The sequence below is a fragment of the Triturus cristatus genome, chromosome 1_2 (genome assembly GCF_964204655.1).
Source record: "Triturus cristatus chromosome 1_2, aTriCri1.1, whole genome shotgun sequence".
Taxonomy (NCBI): domain Eukaryota; kingdom Metazoa; phylum Chordata; class Amphibia; order Caudata; family Salamandridae; genus Triturus; species Triturus cristatus.
In genome coordinates this window covers 117154755-117180941 of record NC_140580.1, presented here as the reverse complement: position 1 = coordinate 117180941, position 26187 = coordinate 117154755, and the positions used below count along the sequence as shown (strand labels likewise).

General features: G+C 46.4%; 1 protein-coding gene across 1 annotated transcript in view; it reads left to right on the top strand.

Moving 5' to 3' along the window:
- The window catches only part of LOC146866925 (lysine-specific demethylase 5B-like), a 717572-nt gene that overhangs the window by 650937 nt on the left and 40448 nt on the right, over nt 1-26187 (top strand). Inside the window, exon 14 of the mRNA XM_085618314.1 lies at nt 11566-11733. Within this exon, the coding sequence (XP_085474440.1) occupies nt 11566-11733 (168 nt within the window). The remainder of the gene's footprint in view (nt 1-11565; nt 11734-26187) is intronic.

Here is a 26187-nt window from a genome sequence, read left to right as displayed (position 1 = left end):
TCTCCACACGTAGAGCTAAATGTCAAGTCCCCGTCACCCCCTAGTTACACGTCAATTACACGTCAGACTGCTGCGCGCGCATCAATGCCAAGTATTATCTTATAGATCCACCTATGTATTACATCATAACCAATCATGTTCCTTTTTACTCATTATTACACCCATTTTCGGTTACGCAAACCAAACGTCAATGTCCTTATCAATTGTTACGCCTACTGTATTCACTTCATTATAATGTATGTATTATAAAAGTTACTGCTTGTCAATAAAGTGTGTACTTCACTTCCTGAACTCCCGTGGTGATGGAACTTGAAGCATCCGATTATAATCGCTTATTGGAATAAAGCCCATTCTGAAACTCTAATATCACGGATTCTGCCTCTCATTTTACTGAGCTACTTTATAATGTTTCTGTATCAAATTCAGTCCCGGTAAAGGAGAAATATTTACCACATGATGGCGCCCGAATAGGGACACTTTCTCATCTCACGCGCCGGCGGTGCGTTGCAGGCCCGGTCTCCTGCCACAGCTGGACGGACAATAACGCGTACCAGCAGGATTTCCTGTATCTCCCTCCGGTCAAGCGGGGGCGACTGAGACTGCGATCAACACCCAGACGAGGCGGTGAGAAGTGCGAAGTATCCCGACCAGAGCCTAGCTGAGAGAGCAAGATCCGAGGTATACAGAGACCCACCAGTCCGAAGTCAAGCCCAGTGTCCGACGAGCCGAGTCCAGTCTAGTCCGAGTCAAGTTCAAGTTACTGAGGCCTTCCGTTTCCGAAGCTACCCGGTGAGTACCATTGCTGGGGAGGCATTTCTGACGTGCACATAGGTTGTGCCGGTCAAGACGGGTTTGGGTACACAAATCCGGTCTGCACTGTTTTAGCAGTGTATCTGTACTGTTTAGCAGTATATCAAGTATTCCGAAGTATTCCGAAGTGTCTAGTTATTGTCTAGTTATTGTCGAGAATTAAGCTTGGTGATTAGTTATGCAGACGATCATCATTGTTGTTTCAGTTAAAGATTTAATGTTTAATGTTTAAAGTGTTTAAGTATATCGTGGTATGAATGACTGTTCATTATCGTGTTTATTGTATTAAGTCTGTTCAAATTCAAGTATCAGGTCAAAATCAAGTATAAGGTTAGTTCTCAATATGCCGCTCTTTTCGAAATTAAGACAGATCACTACCAGAAAAGGGGTTCTCGAAGAAGCCGTCCCTATTCCTCCTAGGGACACCCCAGGGCACTTTATGTATCACAAACATGGCTTAGACGCTATATTATTTCTTGATTTATGGGTAGACTATACCAAGGGATTACCAGAAAGTCAGAGGTGGCCCACAGCAGGGACCTGGGATGCAGAGTGCATCATGAAAGTCGAGGAAGAGTTATGGAAAAGGAAAGTCAGACAGTCACAGAAAGACGCCGTTGAATTATGGCGTAAAGAATCACATAGACGAACAGAAAAAGCACGTAGACAGGAAGAGAAGAGTAAAGAGAATTCCAATAAAGTTCGAGAGAATCTATTAATTGAGGAAGGAATCCGAGTGAAATCAGAACAAGTAGACAGACAAAGAAATGCCCTTATGAACGGTATGTATCCCCTTCTGGCCGAAGGATTACCTAAGGCTACTCCAGAAACACCAAAAGACTTGCCAACCCCGTTGTTCCCCATAAAGGTACATCCTAAGGGGCATCCCAGAACCGCAGAAGATGTTTTTCTTTCCTCATATTTAGATGACGCAGCTCCCGAGTATGCCAATTCTGCCCCGCGTAGACCGCCTACCAGGGAGGTTCAACGCCAAGATCCAGTGCCCGTATCCCTACAGCAACAAATCGAGTCACAAGTTCCGGCAAGCACATCTGTTTCTGTATCCGCTCCTACAGCTACTTCTATGGCTGTGTCCACACCTGTAGTTGCTGTGTCACGTTCAACGAATCCTTTTACACCCGACGCCCCAGATGGGGCCGCGGGAGGAGCTACCAATGTCTTTTCTACGCCACCCAGAATAAATAAACTTACTTTTCAAGAGTCAGCGCATTCACGTACACCCAAACTCCTTAGTGCCCGTGCGCTTAAGGAACTTCTTATAGATTGTAGATATGACCCGGTGCCTGGAAAAGAGGACGAAATGACCCTAGCATCATTGCGTATTAGACGAGCCGCAGTGTATTTAGCGAAGTTACCAGGAATGACTGCGCATCTAGATAATATATATCATTTTGTCCAAACAGGGCGAGATCCAGAATGTATTTACAGAGCTATGGAATACCAGAAAGTAGAGATACAGGGGGAACTGTTACGTTTCCTCATAAACTGTGTGATCAGAAATCAAGACCGACCGGGGGTAGACCCGGAAGCCATGAAAATTCTCACAAGATGGAGCCAGAATATATCAGAAGGGAGACATGATAAACAAAACTGTATAATAGCCATGTGCCGAAAGATCCGTAAAGAAATAGAACGCCTACACGAAGAGAGATTAGAGACAGACGAGTTCGAACAAAACGAGGAAGAAGGGTCAGGACTGCCCACAGGACAGTCAGACACCATAGCCTATGTAGGTAGAGGAAGATCTTGTAATAGGAATCAGACTAGATATCATACTGACTCAATACATCCGACGTGTCCAGATAATAACAGGAATTTTCAAATACCTATAATTAATATAAGGTCTAACGAGCGTTCGTTCCAAACCGCCGACAAACTACTCCGAGAACGAAGGGGTTATCATTTCCTCGATTCTATGGATGAACAAGATTTAGCCAGGGCAGCTGTTCATTGGGTGGACAGTCCCGGAAAATATAGTGATGAGACAGTAGTACGCACATTTTTGAATCTTACCCCAGATGAACAAAGGTTAGCTGGGATTTATATGATTCAACAACTCATTATACTATATCGGAGTCAGCATTCGGACCCTGGTCCCTTGCCTGACATACTGACTGAATTACTTATGAATAAATGGAGAGGTCCAGGTACTGAATTAATTAAAGAAATTCTAGAATCAAGAAAGCAGTATATTCTTTTTGTATGTTCAGAACATGTTCCATTGTCCGTCAAGGAAAGAACTACGTATCACATAGATAGACAGAATCCCTTACGAGAAGTGCACCCAATAAAGGGTGAGGACAATGAGTTTAAACGCGTATTTGTATATACGCCTATATCGAAAATAGAATTGTTAGAAATGAAGAAAGTAGTACCCAGTCATGACAAGGACCCAGCGGGGTTTCACCGAGAAATTAAAGACATGTTACTCATGGGAGAGTATACCTACCCCGACATTATGACAATATTAAAGGTGTTGATGCCTGCTGGCATTTATGAGAAACTCAAAGAAAAAGAGTGGGAGGTAGGTGATCAAAAGATAGAATGGTCAGCATTAGAAGCAGAAGAAAGGGCCCGAGGTCCAGGTTCGGGGCTTGGGGACAAAACTAAGGCATTACCAGGACTATTAGTACAGGTACTGCCACGTTTATTAACTACGAAAAAGGAAGATTGGGGTACAATTTCAGCATGTAAACAGAAGCAAGATGAAGACACTAGTGATTACTATGCCCGTTTTGAAAAATGTTTTGGTATAAATAGTGGCATAAAAGCAAGTAGCGAATCATACTCACATCTGTTTGTAACAAAATTAGTAGAAAATGCCCTGCCTCCAGTAAAGAATAGAGTATTAAAATTCGAGAGTACCTGGCAAGGTAACACTCCAACACAAATGTTACAAATGTTACAGTACCACCACAATAGAATTAAAGAGGAACAAGAACATGAACACAGACGCATGAAAGACACAAAAATGAAAATGCTAGTTTCCCAGACAGTTCCAGCTGAAGGACATAAAAGGGGTATGACACATTCCGATTCAGCAGGACCTGTAAAAGGGACATGCAATTATTGTAAAAAGCCAGGCCATTACGTACACGATTGTCCAGTTTTAAAACATAATATCGCCATAGGTAAAACACAAGAAAGATCACGGCCATTCAGACAAGATCAGAATGAACAAGGAGCTATACAGCATGTCCAGGCCATGCCAGCCGCACAACAGCCAATACAGTTTGTGCCAGCTGCACCCCCATTGCCTGTTGCTGCCACACAAACAACAACACGACAAATGTATCAGACCGCACAGTATGAATATCCCGAGTATCAGCGTTACGCATGAACTAGCCTAGAGAGGGAAGTTGACTTACCCCTTATCGAGATTCCTGTTGATCAAGAAGGACCTTATGTACATAGTAAATTATTAGGTCAAGATAGAAAATTTTTACTCGATACAGGGGCAAGTCGAACAACTATAAAACGTAGTGAAGTTCCAGGGGCACCCCTCTCAGGCTCACAGAATATTTCCCTTGGTTTTTCAGGCAAACCTATTGTTAATGAAGTGTCACAGCCTCTTCCACTTACGATAGGACCTCTGACCCGAACTACAGATTTACTGCTTACTAAATCATGTCCAGAAAATTTATTAGGAATAAAAACGTTAAAAGCTCTAGGAGCTATAATATGTTGTTCTCCGGAAGGAGTAAGATTGTTTTTACGTGATTTTAAAGGTCACTATGTATCTAGAGACATGGATCCCCGACTGCAGACTTTACCTACACATCTATGGGCACAAGGCCCTACTGATGTTGGTTGCATGAATATTACACCATATCGAGTCACACTAAAGGCAGGAGTGGTGCTACCACGAATGCGACAATACAAGCTACCACCAGATGCTGTAGTGGCTTTACTACAAATCATTGACGAGCTCATTGCCCAAGGAGTAGTTGTGGAAACAGACTCCAATATATGTAATTCACCGATAATACCGATTCTTAAACGAACAGATCCGAAGGCCCCGCCAGTATATCGATTGGTTATTGATCTACGCGAGTTAAACAAATGCATTGTGCCACAATTCCCTGTGGTCCCAGATATCTCGTCATTACTGACAGCCATTGATTCCGAAGCGACATTCTTCACTGTAATCGATCTCAAGAATGCCTTTTTCAGTGTCCCAATAGATCCGGAAAGCCAATATTTGTTCGGATTTAGTTTAAATGGACGTAGCTTTAAATTCTCACGCGCACCTCAAGGATTCACAGAAAGCCCCAGCATCTATAGCCAAGCACTGAAACGAGAACTCGACAGTATCCACATGCCAGTTAACACTGCGTTGCTTCAATACGTCGATGATCTGCTGATCACCGCAAGAAGTGAACCTGAATGTGAGAAAGCATCACTGACAGTTTTACAATTTCTAGCCGAAAAAGGGCACAAGGTGTCCCCTTCTAAGCTGCAATTCTGTGTCCAGCGAGTTGTTTATCTTGGACACTCGCTGGACAAGGAGGGAAGGCAGCTTACACCCGACCGCATTCAGTTAATAGCTAACATGCCAATACCCAAGACACAAAAAGAGGTGCGGGCTTTCATAGGCCTCACTTCATATTGTAGACAGTGGATCCCGCAATATGCATTCCTAGCAAAACCACTCATTCAGTTGACAACCCAGGAGGCAGCCACATCGACTGTTTTCCCTTGGACTCAAGAACATACACAAGCTTTTGAAAACCTAAAGAAAGCTTTATGTCAAGCACCAGTTTTAGCAACACCATGTTACAGAAAACAGTTTACACTCTTTGTTACAGAACGCGAAGGTACTGCTTTGTCAGTACTCACACAGGAACAAGCAGGAGCACACAAACCATGTGCTTATTTTTCTAGTACATTAGATCCCGTAGCTCAGGCTTTGCCTGCATGTCTGAAATCAGTAGCAGCAACAGCTTTAGCAATCAGACAAAGCGATGCCGTAGTGTTAGGACATCCATTGACAGTTCAAGTACCCCATGCAGTAGAGGTTCTTGTAAATAGAACACAAACACAACACTTGACCGTAGCACGACTTACAGGGTATGAACTTACATTGTTTCAGCCACATATAGAAATAAGACGCTGTAACACATTGAATCCTGCCACACTTTTGCCAGTAATCGGAACAGACCCACTAGCCCATGACTGTATTGAAGTTATTACTGTAACGACAAAACCCAGACAAGACTTGACCGATGTTCCATTGTCAGATCCAGACTTGACATTTTATGTCGATGGTTCATGCATGAGAACAAGTACAGGAGAGTTAGTAGCCGCTTATGCAGTCACAACAGATACTGAAGTCATTGAAACTAATCGTATAAATACTTTGTCAGCTCAAGCCGCAGAGCTCATCGCTCTGACACAAGCCTGTATTCAAGCCACGAATAAAAAAGTCAACATATACACTGATTCACGTTATGCATTCGGAGTTGTACATGACTTCGGCGTGCTGTGGCGAGAGAGAGGTTATTTAACTTCCCACGGTGCCCACATTCAGCACGGACCCCTCATTCATGCATTATTAGATGCAATACATCTACCCACTGCAATATCAATTATGAAATGTAAAGCCCATACAAAGGTTACTGATACCATTTCCCAAGGCAATGATCTAGCCGACAAAACAGCTAAACTGACTGCTCAAACTCAAACCCCCGATATGACAAAGACAATAGTCCCGACACCGACACATTGTATGACAGTTAAAGATCCTACTCTTGACGTAATTGACATACAGACACATGCTACACCAGACGAAATAAAGAAATGGACTGAATTAGGAGGGATCCAAACGGACCAAGGATGGATGATGAAGGAAAGGTCTGTATGGTTCCTTCCTGATTCAATGGTCCAAGTTATAATTAACACTATACATAGTCCAGCACATCTAGGAGAAAAAGCTATGCTAGACAGCATTCAACACATTTGGTTCAATAAACATTTACGAGCAGCCGCAAAACAAAAGGTCCGTACCTGTATGATCTGTTGCCAGTTCAACCCAGGAAAAAGTGTTCCCGTAGAACAGGGTGGATTTCATCCTCCTGATCACCCTTTTGAAGTCCTACAGATGGATTATATCCAGATGGAACGATGTCGAGGATTCAAATATGTTCTCGTAGTTGTCTGCGCTCTGTCCCGTTGGACAGAGGCGTACCCGGTTTCAGATTACACTGCCCCGACTACTGCCAAACAATTGGTTCGAGAATTCTTCCCACGATACGGTTTACCACGTGTTGTCTACTCAGATAACGGCCAGCCGTTCTCATCCGAATTAATGAAACACGTTTCACTTCTGTTAGGATATCAGTGGAAATTCCACTGTGTTCGACATCCCGAGGCAGCAGGTCTCGTAGAAAGACATAACCAGATACTGAAAATCAGACTGTCCAAAATATGCAGAGAGAAAGGTGTCGACTGGGTAGTAGCATTACCAGTTGCACTCTTTTACATAAGAATGGTAGCACACTCTCGAACAGGGCTATCCCCGTATGAGGTGATCTTCGGTAGACCACCGAATATGTGGGGGACGCCCATACCACGCAAAATAACTGATATTGACTGTAATATGCTGACAGATTACTTGGCTTCCTTGATGTCTGCACTACAATCTTCTCGTTCACAGGTAGCTGCAGCCTTTCCCGACAACACTGAGGCGAAACCCCATGACGTTGTTCCGGGTAATCTTGTCCTTGTGAGGAATTTCGACAGAAAGACTCAACTGGAGCCCAGGTGGAAAGCACCCAAGTTGGTCCTGTTGACCACAAGAACAGCCGTGAAGATCGAGGGCCGCAAGGGCTGGATTCATTCAAGCCACATTAAAAAATTTCATGGACTACCTTCGGATATAAACATTGTGCCCTGCACTCCCTCACAGACTGATACGAAACTCCCTTTTGTTGAACCTAACAAATCTGATAATTACAAACTGAAGCTTAGGCCCACCAAGTCGAGCAATTTGATTGTTTAAGTCCTCTCCAAGGTGAAGCGGTTGAATTGTCTCTGACATGTATCCCTTGGACCTAAGTAGAGGAAATACCGGAAAAATGTTGAAACGACAGGCGTATTGTAAATCATTGCGTAGCCACTGCATAGTGACATTATTAATTTTGTTTTTATTGAGTCTTTTAATAATCATTACAAGTATGTTGTTGCACATATATTACCCTATTTCTAGACATGTTTATAATATTGCTGCTGAACATTCTTTTAGTGACTTACCTCCACATGAATTGTCTTATAGACTTGCGCTGCGCAATAACACTTTCATTAGTATGTTACATCATTCCCATCAGACTAGTAACGCCACCAATTGCTGGGTGTGTGGCCGACTCCCTCCCTATCAGAATTATGAAGGAGTCCTGCCTTTCTTTCCGCATCCATTTACACATAATGGCTCCTGTGGAGCATGGTTTAGTTTAATTAATTCCATAGACTCAGACACAGCAGTTTACCAAGATCATTGGGTATGGGGAAACCTGAACCTAGTTTTACTCAAGGTCTGCTACCCTGACAAGGAGGGTCGCCCCAAAAGAACAGGAACTGATCTAGAAAATGAAGTGTATGGATTAGGTAATTTTACACCTAATCTCATGATTCTAAATGTCGTATCCGAAGTTGAACTAGTCTTACCCACCATGTCAGTATTCCCAGCAAAAGGTGAATTATGTGTAAGAAAGGTTGGTTCCATACATATGGGCCATAGTCAATGCACTACTACAGTAGAATTCAGTGATCAAGGCAAATCCTCATTCAGAGCTTATCGCCACTCCTACTTTATATGTGGTCAGACTGCATATATGCGTCTACCTCTAGATTGGGATGGTACCTGCTACATTGCATTCCTTTTGCCACCTGTTTTCCTAGCTCCTCCTGATTATTATAGAAATATTCATTTAGTACACAACAGAGAACGGAGAGATCTCCCCATTGTCGATTACACTGAGACGGCATGGGACAAGTATGTAGATTTTAATAAAGGCATCTTTCCTTATATAGGTACTGTTACTAATAGTAAGCTAATACGTAGATTAACTAGAACCCTTGAAGCAGTAGTGAATGAAACTATTTCCGCCTTAGGCAATTTAACAGAAGAACAGTCTGCTATGCGGATTGTTGTGCTTCAAAATCGTCTTGTCCTTGACGTCATCCTGGCTGATAGAGGCGGAGCTTGTAGGGTCATCGGATCAAGCTGCTGCGTGTTCATACCAGAAAATTCGCCATCCGTATATAAAGCCATCACTCGCCTTCATAAGATAGTAAGCCAGATACACCAGAACCCAGGCACTTGGACTTGGTCCAGTTGGTTTTGGAATACGGTATCAGCCTGGGGATGGAGAGTTTTATCCTTCCTAGGTATTGGCCTTCTCATACTATTCAGTTGCTGTCTATGTCTACAATGTGGACCAGCGATCTGTGGTCTGTGTGTCACATCGTGTATTCCACCACCAAGATTTCATTCAAGATCCCGGAAGAAGAAAGAAGAACAAATGATGCTATATGAACAGATCAATGGATTGATGAAGATTGATATCTATTGAAGGGCAAGAAGGGGACAAGGAGGGAATGTGGAAATATGGATTTTCCTGGTCAGTTATGTCCCCTATCTTGGACCCCAACGGTTCTATGTACATGTCGCAAGTACATGTATGTTCCCTCCAGTTCCAGTATTGATGACGCAAACACATGTGCGTCCACCGTCAACATGTCCTCTGTCAGATCCGCCATGAATGGGCTGGATATTCCATTCCTAAATATGAAAGGCCACCGGCTTTATATGGTTCACTTATGCCATTTTACAGTCCAGGCAAGTAGGCCCTGATTCTGTCATCGAACTCCTCTTGCCGTCTGCCTCTGAAAGCTCCAGTTCAAGCCTGCATCTGTGACCATGAACTTTGTCTCATTCTCTGCGCGGCTCACGAAGCCTGACATCAGCCTATTCTCTGCCAAGAACTGTATTCCACCTTCGAATTATCTGCTTCCCCCTCAGCCGATGCATTCCTGCCTAGCAGCTTAAGTAAACATTCTTCCAGTTACCAAGCAAGAGGGCCCATCTTCTCTGTCCTCATGCAAGTAATTCATAGCCCTGTTATCATGGAATATTCCTACCCCCTCGCATCTCATGTAGACACTTAGACGCTTGTACATGCACGCACAGTCAGTATAGAATAGATTCTGTCCGAAAGTCCTTCTTTTGTGGATAACATAGTTCTTTAAACATAGGATGTTAGATATGATTTGGGATTAGGTTGACTTGACCCCCCAGACTTCTTGTCTCCACACGTAGAGCTAAATGTCAAGTCCCCGTCACCCCCTAGTTACACGTCAATTACACGTCAGACTGCTGCGCGCGCATCAATGCCAAGTATTATCTTATAGATCCACCTATGTATTACATCATAACCAATCATGTTCCTTTTTACTCATTATTACACCCATTTTCGGTTACGCAAACCAAACGTCAATGTCCTTATCAATTGTTACGCCTACTGTATTCACTTCATTATAATGTATGTATTATAAAAGTTACTGCTTGTCAATAAAGTGTGTACTTCACTTCCTGAACTCCCGTGGTGATGGAACTTGAAGCATCCGATTATAATCGCTTATTGGAATAAAGCCCATTCTGAAACTCTAATATCACGGATTCTGCCTCTCATTTTACTGAGCTACTTTATAATGTTTCTGTATCAAATTCAGTCCCGGTAAAGGAGAAATATTTACCACAAGACATTGCGCCATCTCAGTCACCAAGTCTAAAGTGACTGGTGGAGATAGTTCCATGACAATCTGGCACAGAAAGGGATGGAGGGTTTACTTGAATGGGCAAATGTTGAGTGACTAACATGCTGGAAACATCTGCTGTGATAGGCAAGTAGGCATTTTTCAGAGGTCTTTCCTCAAAGCGTCCAACACTGATGGATGCAATACTTTGGCGAAGACATCTGTTCTGTCGCGATGGAAGAATACTCTAAGGACCTTAATAGGAGGTGACCATTATTGCCTGTGATACTTATCGCACCTCACATAAACGGACATTGAGGTGTTCAGCATTTATCGCCGCAATGTTTGTTGCCTATTGCAAGATTTTGGGGCATAGCATGTGGAATCAGATGCTTGTTGTACCAAAATCAGCATGTACCAGTATTTAAGGAAAATGTTTCCCCTGGTTAATATTAGCAGGTGTGTCCTGCCAAAATGTATCTGGGACACGCTTTTTTAAGCACAAAACAAGGATTATCCTACTTTTCGGAATATATAACAAAGATTTGTAATCATTCCACGTTTGTCGTTGGGAGGAAGAAAAACATCTGCCACATTACCACAAAGGAAAACCTTCAATCCAAACTCCAAATCATATTCGACATAGGCTCTACAGAAATGGGAGATGGGATGGCATAATGGAACTAGCGAGCATTGTTTCCCATTAATATCTACGTAGCTATGCATTTCAACTCACTGTACCGAGTAGTGAAGAGATCAAAACATTGTTTCACTTTTTTCTTCTGGAGATGCAATAGCCCATTCATAACTCTTATTGGAGGCGTGTGTGGGGGGGGGGGGGCAGGTTTCAGGTTCAAACAATCAGTATGTTTGAGCGTTGTTGAAATGCTGAGCCTAATAAAGCAATAATATTTTCTTTAGTGATGGTAAATGTACAGGCACTTGCTTTCGTCTACTCAATTGACTTTTCTGTTTGCGCAGGGGTACAATGAAAGCTGGAAGCACGTACACTGCTTTCATCGACGTTGAGGTTGATGTCGGCACCCTCACCCATGTTAAATTCCTCTGGAACAACAACGTCATAAATCCACTCTTTCCGAAACTGGGCGGACAAACAGCAGTATTGCAGTATGGAAAAGATGGGAAAATGTATGTATACACGCTTGTTAATATCGATATCAATATACGAGTAAAAAGGCGTTGGATTGGCAACGGTGAATCCCTAATATGTAGCATTAAATGATGTAACAATAATATTGCATTCACTGCATCGACCAAACCAAGGTAAGCAAGGTAACCATAGATGTAAGTTAGAATAGTAATTGGAGTCTTACCATACTGGACTGCGTACTATTGCCTCGCATTATGCCCCCTCGTGGAACTATAGTTACTCAAGGCTCTCCCCTCCGATGATCCCATTGTAGCGATATCTCCCGCTACATTGGCATATCCTGTTGCTAACTATGTTCATTCCCTGCAACATTATGACAATGCCCATTCATATAGTTCAGCAGCTCTAACTTTGACACTTCCGACTCCTTTTGCTGTGTAATTACGCTGATACATGTAAAGCGCTTTGTTACCTTCTTGGTTCTGGTTCGCGTTACATAAGACTATGGATAAATAAATACAGTGACGATGCAGATGTTGGTGATTGTAGGTCAATTTTTCTGACTTGAAATAGTAACATGCAATATTTGACAGCCAACACAACTGAAGCTGTTCTGAGTTATAGATGTCCATAAGTCACTAGTTAGTCAGGTCAGTAATTTGTACAAGCATTGTCAAAGCAATAGGTCCAAATTTTGGGACCTATTGGCTTTGCCAGTTGGCTTTGACATCTACCTGCAATATAGTTATCCATAACACACCGTCTCACTATACAGTGTTGGAATGCAGATAGCATTGCCAAAATAACTTTTTTTTAAAGGCACAGTGGTGGTTATGTGACAATGCATATGCGTGCCAGAAGAATAGCGTGGGCGCTATTTCCTTTCATTTTGTACTTATCATTTAAAAATGGCGGATGCCATTTGGGTCCATAAATGAAAAAAAATGTTAATGCAAAAGTGGCAAATAAAACAAGCATTGGCATAGCCAATAGCTCTCGCCTTTGGGACCTTATAAGTGTTTAGCCATGCAACAGTTGCATAACTAAATACTTATAAGGTCCCAAAAGCGAGACCTATTGTCTATGCAAAGCGGCCGTGCGGCCGCGAAAGTGAAAGTGATCGCTATCGTGATCACGATTAAACATCAAAGCGGCCGTGAGAGTGAAAGTGAAAGTAATCACGTAAAGCGTGGCGCGCGCGCCCGCGCACATGCACTGTAGCTCTAGGCTGGCCTGGTAGAACTTTTTGGAGCCCTCTCAATAAGTCTCGACAGACCAGCGCATGCGCTGGGTCAGGCGAGACCTAAAAAGGACTATAGATACAGGTGGGGCATTTGGGAGAGGAAGGGGAAAAGCAGTACATGGAGGCTGTGAGAAAGAAGCACAATTAGAGAGCACCACAGAAGCACATAGGTAAGAGAGGGCAACATGGAGCATGAGGTAGGGGAAGAAGCATACAATTGAGCAAGAGAAACACTGAGTAGAAGTGGGGAGTGAAGCACACCGGAGACTGGTGGAAAACACATGCGCTCTGGAGTGCTTAAGCAAAAAGAAGCATTAGAGAGAAGCGCCCGGGAGAAAGCATATAGGCGAGAGAGGGCAACATGGTGCGCGAGGTGCAACTGAAGAACATTTGGGAGATAGCTGGAAAAACACATGGACTCTTGTGTAGTGCTGAAGCAAGAAGAAAAAAACATTGTTCCCCAAAAGTGAGCAGTGGATGGATACAAGTAAAGAGGGTATGCCTCAAGGGGGGAACAAGTACAAGATGGACAAGGCAAGCCGTCGAACAAGATGCAAGGAAATGAGAGTGAAAATGAAGCCAACCAGCGGTAAACTATGGTTTACGATCCTGGTCAGCTGACCATAGGTCTTTTGTAACCACACAGCTTGTGTTGTCTGGGTAGGCTTGACCTTAAAAAGAACCCGCTTAGATTATGCACTCTACAATATTTAATTCATGTTATCACATTTCTGGCAAATAGTCAGTGCTTAATTTGTAATATAGTAAGTACTGGAGCTCTGTCCTGGAGGCCACTACAGCTTGCACACCTATTGCCCCTTCATCGCTGCCAATGATGGTACCAAAACAACTGCTAACCAGCTCTTTCACCTTCAAGTGAGACACTTCAGATTATTTCGAGTCCCCAGAGCTAAAGGAATGGCTGGGGAGGCAGGAATTAGTATTTTTTAAATGTATTCATAAACAACCGATGTTCTGCTCATCTCTAAATTAGATGAGCAGTGCCACTATATGGTAGAGTGTCATAAGTTAAGTGCCGGTGCTGAGCACCGGGAACCAATGAAGTGCTGGTGCCATGCACCGGAAAGCACAGGCTCAAATTAAGCACTGCGAATAGTAACAGAGTTCTGGAATCTAATGTATTACCCCTCACTGAAATTGTTGGTATTGGTAATGTTGATGTCACTTATAGATGTGCTGCACTCCTGAGGCTCTCAGTTTCCAGACCTACCTTTTCAAAGTCTCGAATAGGCAACAAAACTGAGATGCATGCACTTTTCTGCACAGCTCCATCCCCTAGGAATCAAGTAAATCACGGCTATACATTATGTGTCAGAGTGTCTGATGACAAGAGCATCTTTTTAGAGAACATGGTTGGTTGAAACTGTAGTTTATTTTTATTTTTACGTTATTTGCTTAATGTTTTATCTACCCCTGTGCTCGTGATGTGAATGAAATGAGTAGTCAAAGGGTCAAAGACTGTGCTGTGTCACTTTGACTACTCATATGATGAAATTATGCCAATGTTAGTAAAGGCTGCAATTATTCTGGTTTGCTGAAAGCATGTCATATTCATCCAGTTTAGGCCATGTGTACTGGACACTAAACCCCAGCCAAAAACCTTAGAAAGTAGTTATATTCATACCTTGTAGTTAGTCATGAGTTAGAGTATTACATGCAAATGTATATTTGGTGTCAAAAGAGTATTGAATAGAATTTCATTAGCATTCAGGCATAAAGTACGTGCCGCTTTCTCTTCGGAGTTGGACGGATGGTTGTGATTTCAATACAGCGCCGGCGGTTGGCGCTGCACGCGCGCCACCAGTCGGCTTGTGGCTCTGCTATTCGATCTCAGATTTTCGTTTGGATCAGCATGGGAGTGCTATGCAGCAGAGCCCCCAGGGAAGGCGCCGGGAAGTGAACTGAGGATGACTGTTGTAGAGAGTCGGACTACGAAGCGGGGCGGTTTGTTACAACTGCCAGCTCGTATTTCTATGATCTGCGCCAAGAAATGCCTCACCCATAATATCGGGGCAGTCTGGTGACTGGGCACCGGGGATGCTCAAAGCTAAGCGGTGAGGTTGGTGTGGCGTATCGATTTTATTCTCATCGGTCTTCTACGACCCCACATGTGTGCTCAAGACTTTGTTATATTCAAGTGCTTCATGTCAAGATAACTTTGAAAGACTTTGCCCGCATTGCCACTTTCGACTATAAGGTTGCGCCCCTTCAATGGAACACTATTTTTTGTTCGGAGCAGTTTCTATGTCTGTCATCTATATTTGGAACTTTTTGCACGGACTTTGATTAGCAATACCGTTGAAGGGGGTTCTGGGTTTTGTAGGCCTACTAGCTAGTAGAGATCGTCCTGAAGCTGACATATTGGCCCACATGCATCAAAGCAAAAGCCAGTCGCAAACGGGCAGATTCTCAGAATCTGCCCCTTTGCGACTGGGATTTTTGCATTTGGGATGCATCATCCCAAATGCAAAAATCGCAATTTAAGGAATCTCTAAATTGCGATTCCTTAAATTGCTATTGCATTTAAGGAATCCCAAATAGAGATTCCTTAAATGCAATGCATGAAAGTTTAAAAATTAGAGATTTCGCTAATAGGGGGAGCAAATTACCATGAAGTTGAACTTCATGGTAATTTGCAAAAACTTTGAAAAAAAGTTCAATTTTACACACACACATGCCCTTGGGGCATGTGTGTGTGCAAGATGTATTCATATGCAGATTTCAGGGGTGCAACATGGTGTCTTTTTGACGCCCTGGCACCCTTGAAATCGCATGAGCAATTTGCGATTCTCTAATTGAGATTAGCAAATTGAGAAAGTCTTCCCATTCATTCCTATGGGCCTCTAGGCCCATAGGAATCAATGGGGAGGTATTCCTTAATTGCGACTCGCAATTTGCGAGTAGCAACTAAGGAATGTTTAGAAATCGCTATTTTGTAAGCGATTTCTACATGCATAGCCTTTTGCTATTCCTTATTAGCGAATCCTTATTTTTCGCTATTAAGGAATCGCAAATGGCATTGTTGATGCATGTGCCAGATTGGTCGTAAGTGCACTCAGTTGGTGCAATTCGAGTCCCGTGGACATGTCATAAGCCCTCTATCTCCCTAATTAATGTGTTCGAAAATGTGTGTATGTATTTGTTAACTAGTATTCTGCTCAATTAGCCGCAATGATTAGGCACTGAGAGCTTTCTGATTTTCATGAATTCAACAATCAGCACGTTTTAAAAAAAAAATATGTTTTTATTGTAAATGAAGATTGGGTGGGCTGCACGCATATGGGAGCTTTGGTGCCGTACTTATATCAATTACCAAATTACTTGGGAATGTTAATTCTACATGCCCTTTCCCCAGGTTGAGAAAGCATTGGTAATTAGTTTATTTGACGAAACGGGATGGTTTAGCATTATGCTGTCACCTATATTCATGACTTTTTGTATTATGCATGTAATGTTTATACCATGTTTCTAAGTTGTTTTGCCAGTCACGCAGTAACCTAAGTAGTCTGTTCCCCATGTTGATTGATGCTTGCACTAAAGGGGAGGGCTCTATATATAGCTCTTATTGTTATGGTGCCAAATTAGATCTCTGCTATTGTGGGGTTGTGGGGGACCGGAAAACAATAAATTTGCCCTATTCCTACCGACCATGTGTACGTGCCGCTTTCTCTTTGGAGTTGGATAGATGGTTGTGATATATATATATATATTCACTTAAAAAACCATAGGTTTCACACAGCTTATAGTTAGGTGGACATTTCACTCGTAAAAAACCAATGAAATTCCCCCGTTATAGTCAGTTCAGATAACTATAACTCGCACGCCCACAATCCACTGCTCATGACGTCACACATTACATCACTCATGACATGGTCAATGGCATCACTGATGACATCATCCTTGTGATAGAGTGGTGGTCGCACGAGTTATAGTTATCTGAACTAACTATAACGGGGGAATTTCATTGTTTTTTTACGAGTGAAATGTCCACCTAACTATAACCTGTGTGAAACCTATGGTTTTTTAAGTGAATTTGCAAGGTTTTTTAAATGCTAATTCCTAACTATAATGTGTGTGAATCCTATGGTTTTTTAAGTGAATTTGTACGGTTTTTTAAATGCCAAGTTATGTATTTATTAATTTTTTATTTTTTTTTCAAGGTTTTTTCACCGTGCGCGCACCGTGCGCGCACCCCGCCAATTTTGTCAAAAATAATAAAATGTTTTTTTCACCCTTGGGGGTCCTTCTGTGACCCCCTGACAAAGGCTAGGGGGTCAGGAACTCTCTTCCCTGCCCCCTTTTCACGTTTTCCACCTTTTTTCCACCTTTCCTTTTCAGTGCGACAGACAAAATGGCGGCCGACACGTCCTGATTTCGACCGATTCGAATGTTTACTGACATCTATCAACCAATCAGAATTTCGCTCGCGCACGGCAGCGTGCGCTCACGGTGCGCGCGTATAGATATTTATATGCTTTTAAATGCTATTCAGGAAATACTGAACAGATTGACACCAGGCACTTCCCTGACCTGAGGACTACCTCTCTGCCAAATTTCAAGTAATTCTGTTCAGCCGTTCGGGCTGTACCTTCGACTAAAGGTCCTTTGGAAAAATGCATGGGGAAAACGCGTTTTGGGACCCCCCTTTTTTCTCGCCCCCCCCTTGACGAATCACCCCGAGACTTTCAGGGTAGGAGCTGAGCGGAGCGCCCCATTAGTTTTGAAAATTTCGCGAGGATTCGTCAACCGGCACCAAGGTTATTCAAAATAGAATTTTGAGATTTCCTATGGAAACACGACCCTAACTATAACTATCTACTGGCGACCGCCAGTAGATAAAATATATATATATATATATATATATATATATATATATATATATATATATATATATGAAAACTCCATCCAACTCCCACAGAGAAAACCATCGAAGTAGGCACGGACACGAGGCTGTCAGGGTACGGCATCAGTTTATTCATTCAGGACACCCTCAACCCATGAGGTAGAAGAAGAGACGCGTTTCGGCTTTACAAAAGCCTTTGTCAATCTATATATATATATTTATATATATATATATATATATATCTTCTACTGACGGTCACCAGTTGGTAGTCATAATTAGGATGTAGTTTCCATAGGAAAAGCGTTTTTTCATTTGCCAATAACCTAGGAGTTGTTTGATGAATCTTTGCAAAATGTTTCAAACTAATACACCAGTCACTTCAGCTGCTGCCTTTAAAGTTTTGTGAATTTCTGTCAAGCGGGGGCAGAGAAAGAGGCAGCACCGCACTTACTGGACGCTGCTGATAAAAGGGGGGTCACAAAACACATTTTCTCCATGTTAATTTCCATAGAAAACTTTAGACATGACTACAGCCCGAACTGCTGAATGGAATTACACCACTTTTGGCAAAAAGGTAGCGCTTGGTCGAGAAAGCAACCTTTTTGTTAAATGGTGTAAATCCATTCAGTAGTTGCTGAGAAATGCAAAGATTACTCAGATATACAACTGTGGCTACAATGGATCTGCAACTGCTCCTGATCTCGTGCCTGAGATCTGATTAGCTGCCAACACTTCAAATCAGGAAGTGTTGGCAGCCATCTTGTGACTTGGTTGAATTGAGTCACCAGAAATAACAGTAAAGAAAGATAAGGGGGGAGAGTAGAAACAATCTGACCCCCTGGGCCTCTTGGATGGGTCCAAGAGCCCAAAAAGCATTTTCTTAAAAAAAATGTTTGGCAGGAGTCACGTTGGATCCGCAAATCCCACCCAAAATTTTTAAAAAACGAAGTACTGGTTGCCGTGCTTCGTTTAATTAGGCCCCCCGGTGGGTCAGGTCCTGGGGGCATTTAGAGCTAATGATGGGGGCCCCATGAGTCCCCCTGCATCCTCGGGGACCACCACCTCCCCGGGCTATGTTAAATATAAATGTGTGATGGGGCACCAGCCCCCTGTGCAGTCCCGGGGAATGACACCTCCACAGGGCAAATTGACTGAAATGTGGGGGGGGGGGGCACGGCCCCCCCAGCCCTTGGGACCACCCCCTCTCCGAGGTATGCTAATAAATAATTCATGGGGGGCTACAGCACCCCCTTCAGCCCCAGGGACCGCCACCTCCACTGAGCTATTTTTCATAATAATATGTGAGGGGGCTCCAGCTCCCCCATGCAACCACTGAGAACACCACTTCCCCGGGGCAACTGTATAGTAAACTATATACGGGGGCCACACTGCCAATGCAGCTCTGGGGACCACCACCTCCCGGGGCTTAATTTTTGTTGGAGGGGGACGCGTGGCTCCCCTCCAGGAGCTGTAAATGGCCATTGGGACCGCTACCCTCCAGGTCCAGCTCCAGCAATGTCCTGGGGGGGCCCACACCTGGGACACTGCAGTTAGCTATGGCTTGGGGGGACTACCGCTCCCGCCAAGCCATAGCAAAATTTGATCCGCTTCATGGAAAAGATAGCATTGAAAATGCTCTTGCTTCCATGAAGCAGAACAGAATTGCTTTTGGACAGAGGCAGCTGCAAACGTGCAGCTCCCTCTGTCCAAAAGCAATGCCGGCTCCTGCAGGAGGCAAGAAGCCAGAAGGGACCGCTGGGGCCTTGAGGTTCTCCCCGTGGCCCCAATGATCTGGCCATGCCCCAGGTGATGGGGTCCCTGGGGTAATATCGGCCCACGGAGTGGGGCTGCATTGGCCCCCATCCCCATAAAAAAAAAATTGAAGGCCTAGCCTCCCGGGCCGAAACTTGCCTCAGGAAGGGGACCATGCGGCCCCCCTCCCATTTAGAAAATAAATAAAGGGCAGGCCCCATGGGATGGGGTCCCTGGGGCCAAAATTGGTCCAGGGAAGGGGGTCACGTGACCCCCTTCCTTTAGTGTTAATTTTTTTTTAATGTAAAGGCCGGCCCCAGGGGTTGGGGTCCCCAAGGGCGAAATTGCCAAAGGAAGGGGGACTACGCAGACCCCCTTCACTAATTTTTTTAAATTTAATTTAAAGAAAATACTTCGGCAAGTTGCTGGAGGCCACGTCCCCTTAACCACCTCTCTGCAAACGTGCCTCCTGGCACAGTGGGAGTTGGGGAAACAAATCACCTTGAATACTGATGGTCTTTGGGGGCCAACAAGCCCTCTTGTTCCCTCCAGTGTGTCCCAGAGAGCGGCATTGCTGAGAGGACTTGAAGGCCACGCCCCTTTCTCTATGACTCTGCAAATGTGCCTCCTGGCATGCTTCTGACTGGGGAATGAATCCCACGTTGGCCCTGAGGGCCTCAGGACTAAAGTGGACTATTTACCCCAACCAGAAGTGCATCAGGAGGCACGTTAGTAGAGTGGTAGAGAAAGGGGATGTGACCTCTGACTACCACTCAGCAATCCAGCTGTGTAGATCTTACTGGAGGTGGCAGGAGGGGTAGTTGCCCCCCCCAGGACCCTCAAGAGCCAAAGGGACTTCATCCCCTAAATAGTAGTGCACCAGGAGGCACGTTTGCAGAGTGGTTGAGAAAGGGGGCATGGCCACGAACACCTCTCAGTAAACCCACTGTGTGGGACTTACTGGAGGCAAAAGGAAGGGTAGATGGCCCTCAAGGACGTCCTTGAGGGCCAACTACCCTGCCTGTTACCTCCAGTAAGTCCCACACAACGGGATTGCTATGAAGCCCTCCTGGTACCTCCTGTAAGTTCTACACAGCAGGATTCTTGAAAGCTGGTCTGAGGCCCAACCCCCTTTTTCCACCACTCTGCAACCCTGATTACTAGCTAAAAAAACATAGGAATTCACTGAATGAAACAAAGTTTACATGGATGTTATAGTTAGGAATTAGCTTTTAATTACCATAGAAATTCACTGAAAAAATCAAAGTTTACAGGGACGTTCTAGTTATGGGCAGTTTTCACTCGTACAAAACTAGAGAAATTCAGCAGTTATAGAACCTGAGCTAACTTAACTTACTCCCTGCAATGCACTGCTTATGACCTCACTTCTTACATTACTCATGACATGGTCAGTGACATCACTGATGACATCTCAAATGACATCCCTGATGATATCACTGATGACATCATCTACAGAATAACCCACACAACTATTCACACCCCCATAAAACCTCTTTTATGCCCACTCACACACCTATACAACCACTGACATACCCATTAACAGACCTATACCAGAACTCACACACCTACTCAGTCCTCCATAGAGCCAGTCACACACCCACTCACTCATACACCCACTCACATAACCATTCACTCACCCATACAGCCACTTTTACAATCAGTTACTCACCCATATAGCCAGCCACATAACCACACGCTCACCCATACGGGTCATCACACACCCACCTATTTAACTACAAAGTCACACACCAACTCCCTCAATCAATAATCCTCTCAATACAGCCACTCACTCACCCATAGAAGCCCTCATGCACTCACTCACACAATCACTTACATACCCCTTCACACATCCAACAAGCACTCACACATTCCTGTACTCACCCATACAGGCATTCACACATACACACACTAACTGTCCAATACAGTTACTCACACACAGTTGTGTAACAAAACACCTACTCAATCAGCCACTGACTCACTCATACAGCCACTCACTTACACACCCAGTCATTTACTTCTACAGCCATTCAGACACACACTGATGCATACAGTCACTACACACCCACTTACACACTGATACAGCAAATAACACTGTCACTCACCCACCCATACATCCACTGAAACACCCACTCACTCACAAATACAGCCAAATACAGCATCTCACTCACCCAAACAGCTGCTTACACAGCCACTTATACACCCATGCAGCCACTCACACACTGATATGCACAATGATTCATACAGTCACCCAGCAACTCACATGATATATATTAAATGCAGTATCACTCCGTAGTACACCTAGCATACTACTTTAAGTTTTGTAGTACCTTAGTATTTATGTTTAACACTCATAAACTCTTACAAAATAGTTAGACTCACTGAATGATGTCATCAGTGATGCCATTTGAGATATTATATGTGATGTCATCAGTGATGTCACTGACCATGTCATGAGTGATGTAATATGTGAAGTCATAAGCAGTGCATTGCGGGGGCGTAAGTTATAGTTAGCTCAGGTAACTATAACTGCCGAATATCTCTGGTTTTGTATGGGTGAAATCTTCCCCTCACTATAACGCCCCTGTAGCCTTAGGTTTTTACAGTAACTATATATATATATATATATATATATATATATATATATGTATATGTATATATATAAATTACCTTTTCCATAGGAAAAGCATTTATTGTTTTCCCAATAACTTTAGCGCCCGATGACGAATCTTCGTGAACTTTTCAAAACTCGTGGGGCGTTCCGGTCAGCTCCTATCCTAAAAGTTTCTAGGTGATTCGGCAAGCGGGGGCTGAGAAAAAAACGGGGGTCCGAAAACGTATTTTCTCCATGTTATTTCCCATATGAAACGTTAGACACGACTACAGCCCGAACTGCTGAATGGAATTACACCAAATTTGGCAAAAAGGTAGCCCTTGGTTCAGAAAGAGACCTTTTTTTTAAATGGTGTAAATCCGTTCAGTAGTTTCTGAGAAAATCAAAAAATAAAAGTTTCAATATCTATGGCTGCGGTGGACCCGCGCACCCTGCTGATCACGAGCTGCATTTTAATTGGCTGTCAACACTTCAAACCAGGAAGTGTTGGCAGCCATCTTCTGCCTCGGTAGAACCGAGGCACAAGAAAACAGTAAAACTAACGTGCAAAACAAGAAAAGGGGGCAGGGTAGAAATACCCTGACCCTCTAGGCCTGCTCAGGGGGACCTACAAGGACCCCCAGGGCCAAAAAAAGCATTTTTTTTTAAAGAAAGCGGCAAAATCTGCGGAGGATCCGCGGATCCTGCCGCGGAAATGAAAAAAATAAAGCGCGGGCTCCCGCTCTTCATTATTATTTAGCCCCCGGGTGGGCCAAGTCTAGAGGGCAGTGAAAAATTGAAATTGTGGGGGCCCAGGCAGGCCCCCACAGCCCCGGGGATCGCCACCCCCGGGGCTTTCATTAAATATTTGCAGGGGGCTCACGGCCCCCCGCAGACCACCACCCGCCGGGGCTTTGCTTTTTTAATCTGTGGGGGGGTCTTGGAGGCCCCCCAAGCCAGGGAAACCTGCTCTCGCTTCAATGAAGCAAAGCAGAATTGCTTTTCCATAAGGGGAGCTGCATGTCAGCAGCTCCCCTTATGGAAAAGCAATTCTGGCGGGACCGTGGGGGGATTGGGGACCCTCCCACGGTCCCAAACGGATAGGGCCAGCCCCGGGGGATGGGGTCCCCGGGGCCAGAAGTGGCCCGGGAACGGGGCCATGCAGCCCCCTGCCCCCCAAAAAAGGCAGGCCGGCCCCCAGGGTTGGGGTCCCCGGGGCCATAATTGGCCTTAGGACGGGGCCACTCGGCCCCCCTCTGAAAAAAAAAGCAATGGCCAGGCCCCGGGGGATAGGGTCCCCAGGGCCAGAAGTGGCCCGGGAGGGGGACCACGCGGCCCCGCTCCCAAATAAGAAAAACCCCAAAAATAAAAGGCCAACCTTAGGGGATGGGGTCCCCGGGGCCAATAGAGGCCTTAGGAGGGGGGCCGCGCATCCCCTGTCCATAATAAAAAATATATATATTTGGCCATGCCCCGGGAGATGGGGTCCCCGGGGCTGCAATTGCCCACGGGAGGGGGGCCCACGCGGCCCCTTTCCCGTTAACATTTTTATATATTTTTTTTAAATGGGGTCAGGCCCTGGGGGATGGGATCCCCAGGGCCCCAAAAAAGTAAAAAGAAGGGGGGCACACAGCCCCCCTTCCAAACAAAACCAAAAAAAACACACGTGATCGTGCCGAGGCCCCGCCCCCTCCCAGTAACACTCTGCAAACGCGCCCTGTGGCGTGTTTTAAATTGGGGAATTAATTCCTCTTTAATACTGGGGGTCCCTGGGGGCCAACTAGCCCACCAGGTACTTCCAGTAAGCACCACAGGGCTGTGTTGCAGAGAGGTTGTCCAGGCCACGCCCCTTTTTACACGTCTCTGCAATGCAGCTCTGTGACACTTACTGGAGGTACCTGGTTGGCTAGTTGGACCCCAGGGACCGTCAGGATTCAAGGGGACTTAATCTCCCAACTTAAAACGGTCACAGGGCGTATTTGCACACATATCACCTCAGGCCCCCCTCCCTTCACCACTGTGCAAACGCACCTGTAGCACATTTTAAGAGGTAGTTTTAATTAGGGCTGGGCGGAATTTGCGGAATGCCTCTTCGTGGAATTTTGAAAAAAAATTGTGGAAATCGAGCGCACAACCTGAGGGACCGTGTGCCCGGGACTGGGGTCCCTCGTGCTTGGGCAGGCTCCCCGATATCCCCGGCCTGGCTGCGTTGAAAAACAGGGACCGGCCCCGGGCCTCCTGATTTTTGGTCAGGGCCTGGGATCCCACGTCCTGCGGCCTGCCAAGTGTCCATCTGCCCGGGACAAGAGACCCTGGTGCAGAGCCCCGGAGCCCTGCAAGGGCAGGCGGGAGCCCTACCGCTATGGCTCGGTGTGGGCAGCTGGGAGTCCTTTCGGTCCCGGCCATCTGGTCGCACCTTTCCCTCGGCCATCTGGTCGCGCGCAATGCTTTCTAATGGGGCGACCAGATGGCCAGGCCAGCCTGGAAGTCCCGATGAGGGCTCATTTGACTCCCGGATCCCAGTCAGGGCTCCAGGAGGTCGGGCGCATCCGCGCCTCGGATCCCCTCCGTCACTCGGAGCGCGCGGGTTACAAGAAAGGTGGGTAGCCTTCCTCCGGATTAGTAGGGGCAGGGTATGCCGGGACACCCCTCCTGGGGATGGCTGTTCTCAGGCGGGGACCAGATGGGCCAAGCCTGGACGACACTTCCCCAGGGCGTCCGGTGCTCCCTCCTCCAGCCCGTGGCGAGACAAAGTGCCCAGGACGGGCTCCATGGGTCCCCCGGGCATCCGGGCCCCGGGAGCTCCGCCGGGTCTCCCATGCCTGGGGCCCAGCGTGGGGGTCTACGAGCCCCCCCGAGGCCTGCAGCCCCAAAGCCCTGCAGCCCTTCAGCCCGGAGCCCTGGAGCCCTGCAGGCCCGGAGCCCTGCAGCCCCGGAGACCTGCAGCCCCGGAGCCCTGCAGCCCCGGAGCCCTGCAGCCCCAGAGCCCTGCAGCCCCGGAGCCCCGGAGCCCTGCAGCCCTGGAGCCCTGCAGCCCCGGAGCCCTGCAGCCCTGGAGCCCTGCAGCCCCGGAGCCCTGCAGCCCTGGAGCCCTGCAGCCCCGGAGCCCTGCAGCCCTGCAGCCCCGGAGCCCTGCAGCCCCGGAGCCCTGCAGCCCCGGAGCCCTGCAGCCCCGGAGCCCTGCAGCCCCGGAGCCCTGCAGCCCCGGAGCCCTGCAGCCCCGGAGCCCTGCAGCCCCGGAGCCCTACAGCCCTGGAGCCCTGCAGCTCTGCAGCCCTGCAGCCCTGCAGCCCCGGAGCCCTGCAGCCCCGGAGCCCTGCAGCCCTGGAGCCCCAGAGCCCTGCAGCCACGGAGCCCTGCGTGGGCAGGCGGGAACCCTAGCGCGAAGGCTCGGGGTTGGACAGATGGGAGTCCTTTCAGTTGCCGGCCATCTGGTCGCTCCTTTCCCCTCGGCCATCTGGTCGCGCGCAATGCTTTCCAATGGGACGACCAGATGGCCGGGCCGGCCTGGATGTCCCGATGAGGGCTCATTTGCCTCTCGGATCCCAGCCAGGGCTCCAGGAGGCCAGGTGCGTTCGCCCCTAGGGTCCCCTCCGTCACTCGGAGCGCGCGGGTTTCAAGAACGGGGGGTAGCCTTCCTCTGGATTACTAGGGACAGGGTACTCTGGGACCCCTCTCGGTCCTCAGCCGGCAGCTGGATGGGCCCGGATGCCGCCCCAGCCCCGTGTCTGTCCCGGGGCCTGCCGCGTGGCAGGGTACCCGGGACGGGGTCCGGAGGGCCCGGGGAGGCTTCCTCTGTGCCTGCGGTCCTGGGAGCCCCGGCTGGGTCCAGGGGCCGGAATCCTGGTCGGGGTCTCCGGCTCCGTCCCGCGGCACTGCCAAAGGTTGTGGCCGGGGAGCCTCCCCTCGTTGGATCGGGTTCAGGAGCTCCGGCCGGGCCCCTGGGGGCCCCGGGGAGGGCGGCATCCCCACCCTGGGCTCTGTCCTGGGTCCTGCCGCGTGTCAGGGTGCCTGGGGCGGGG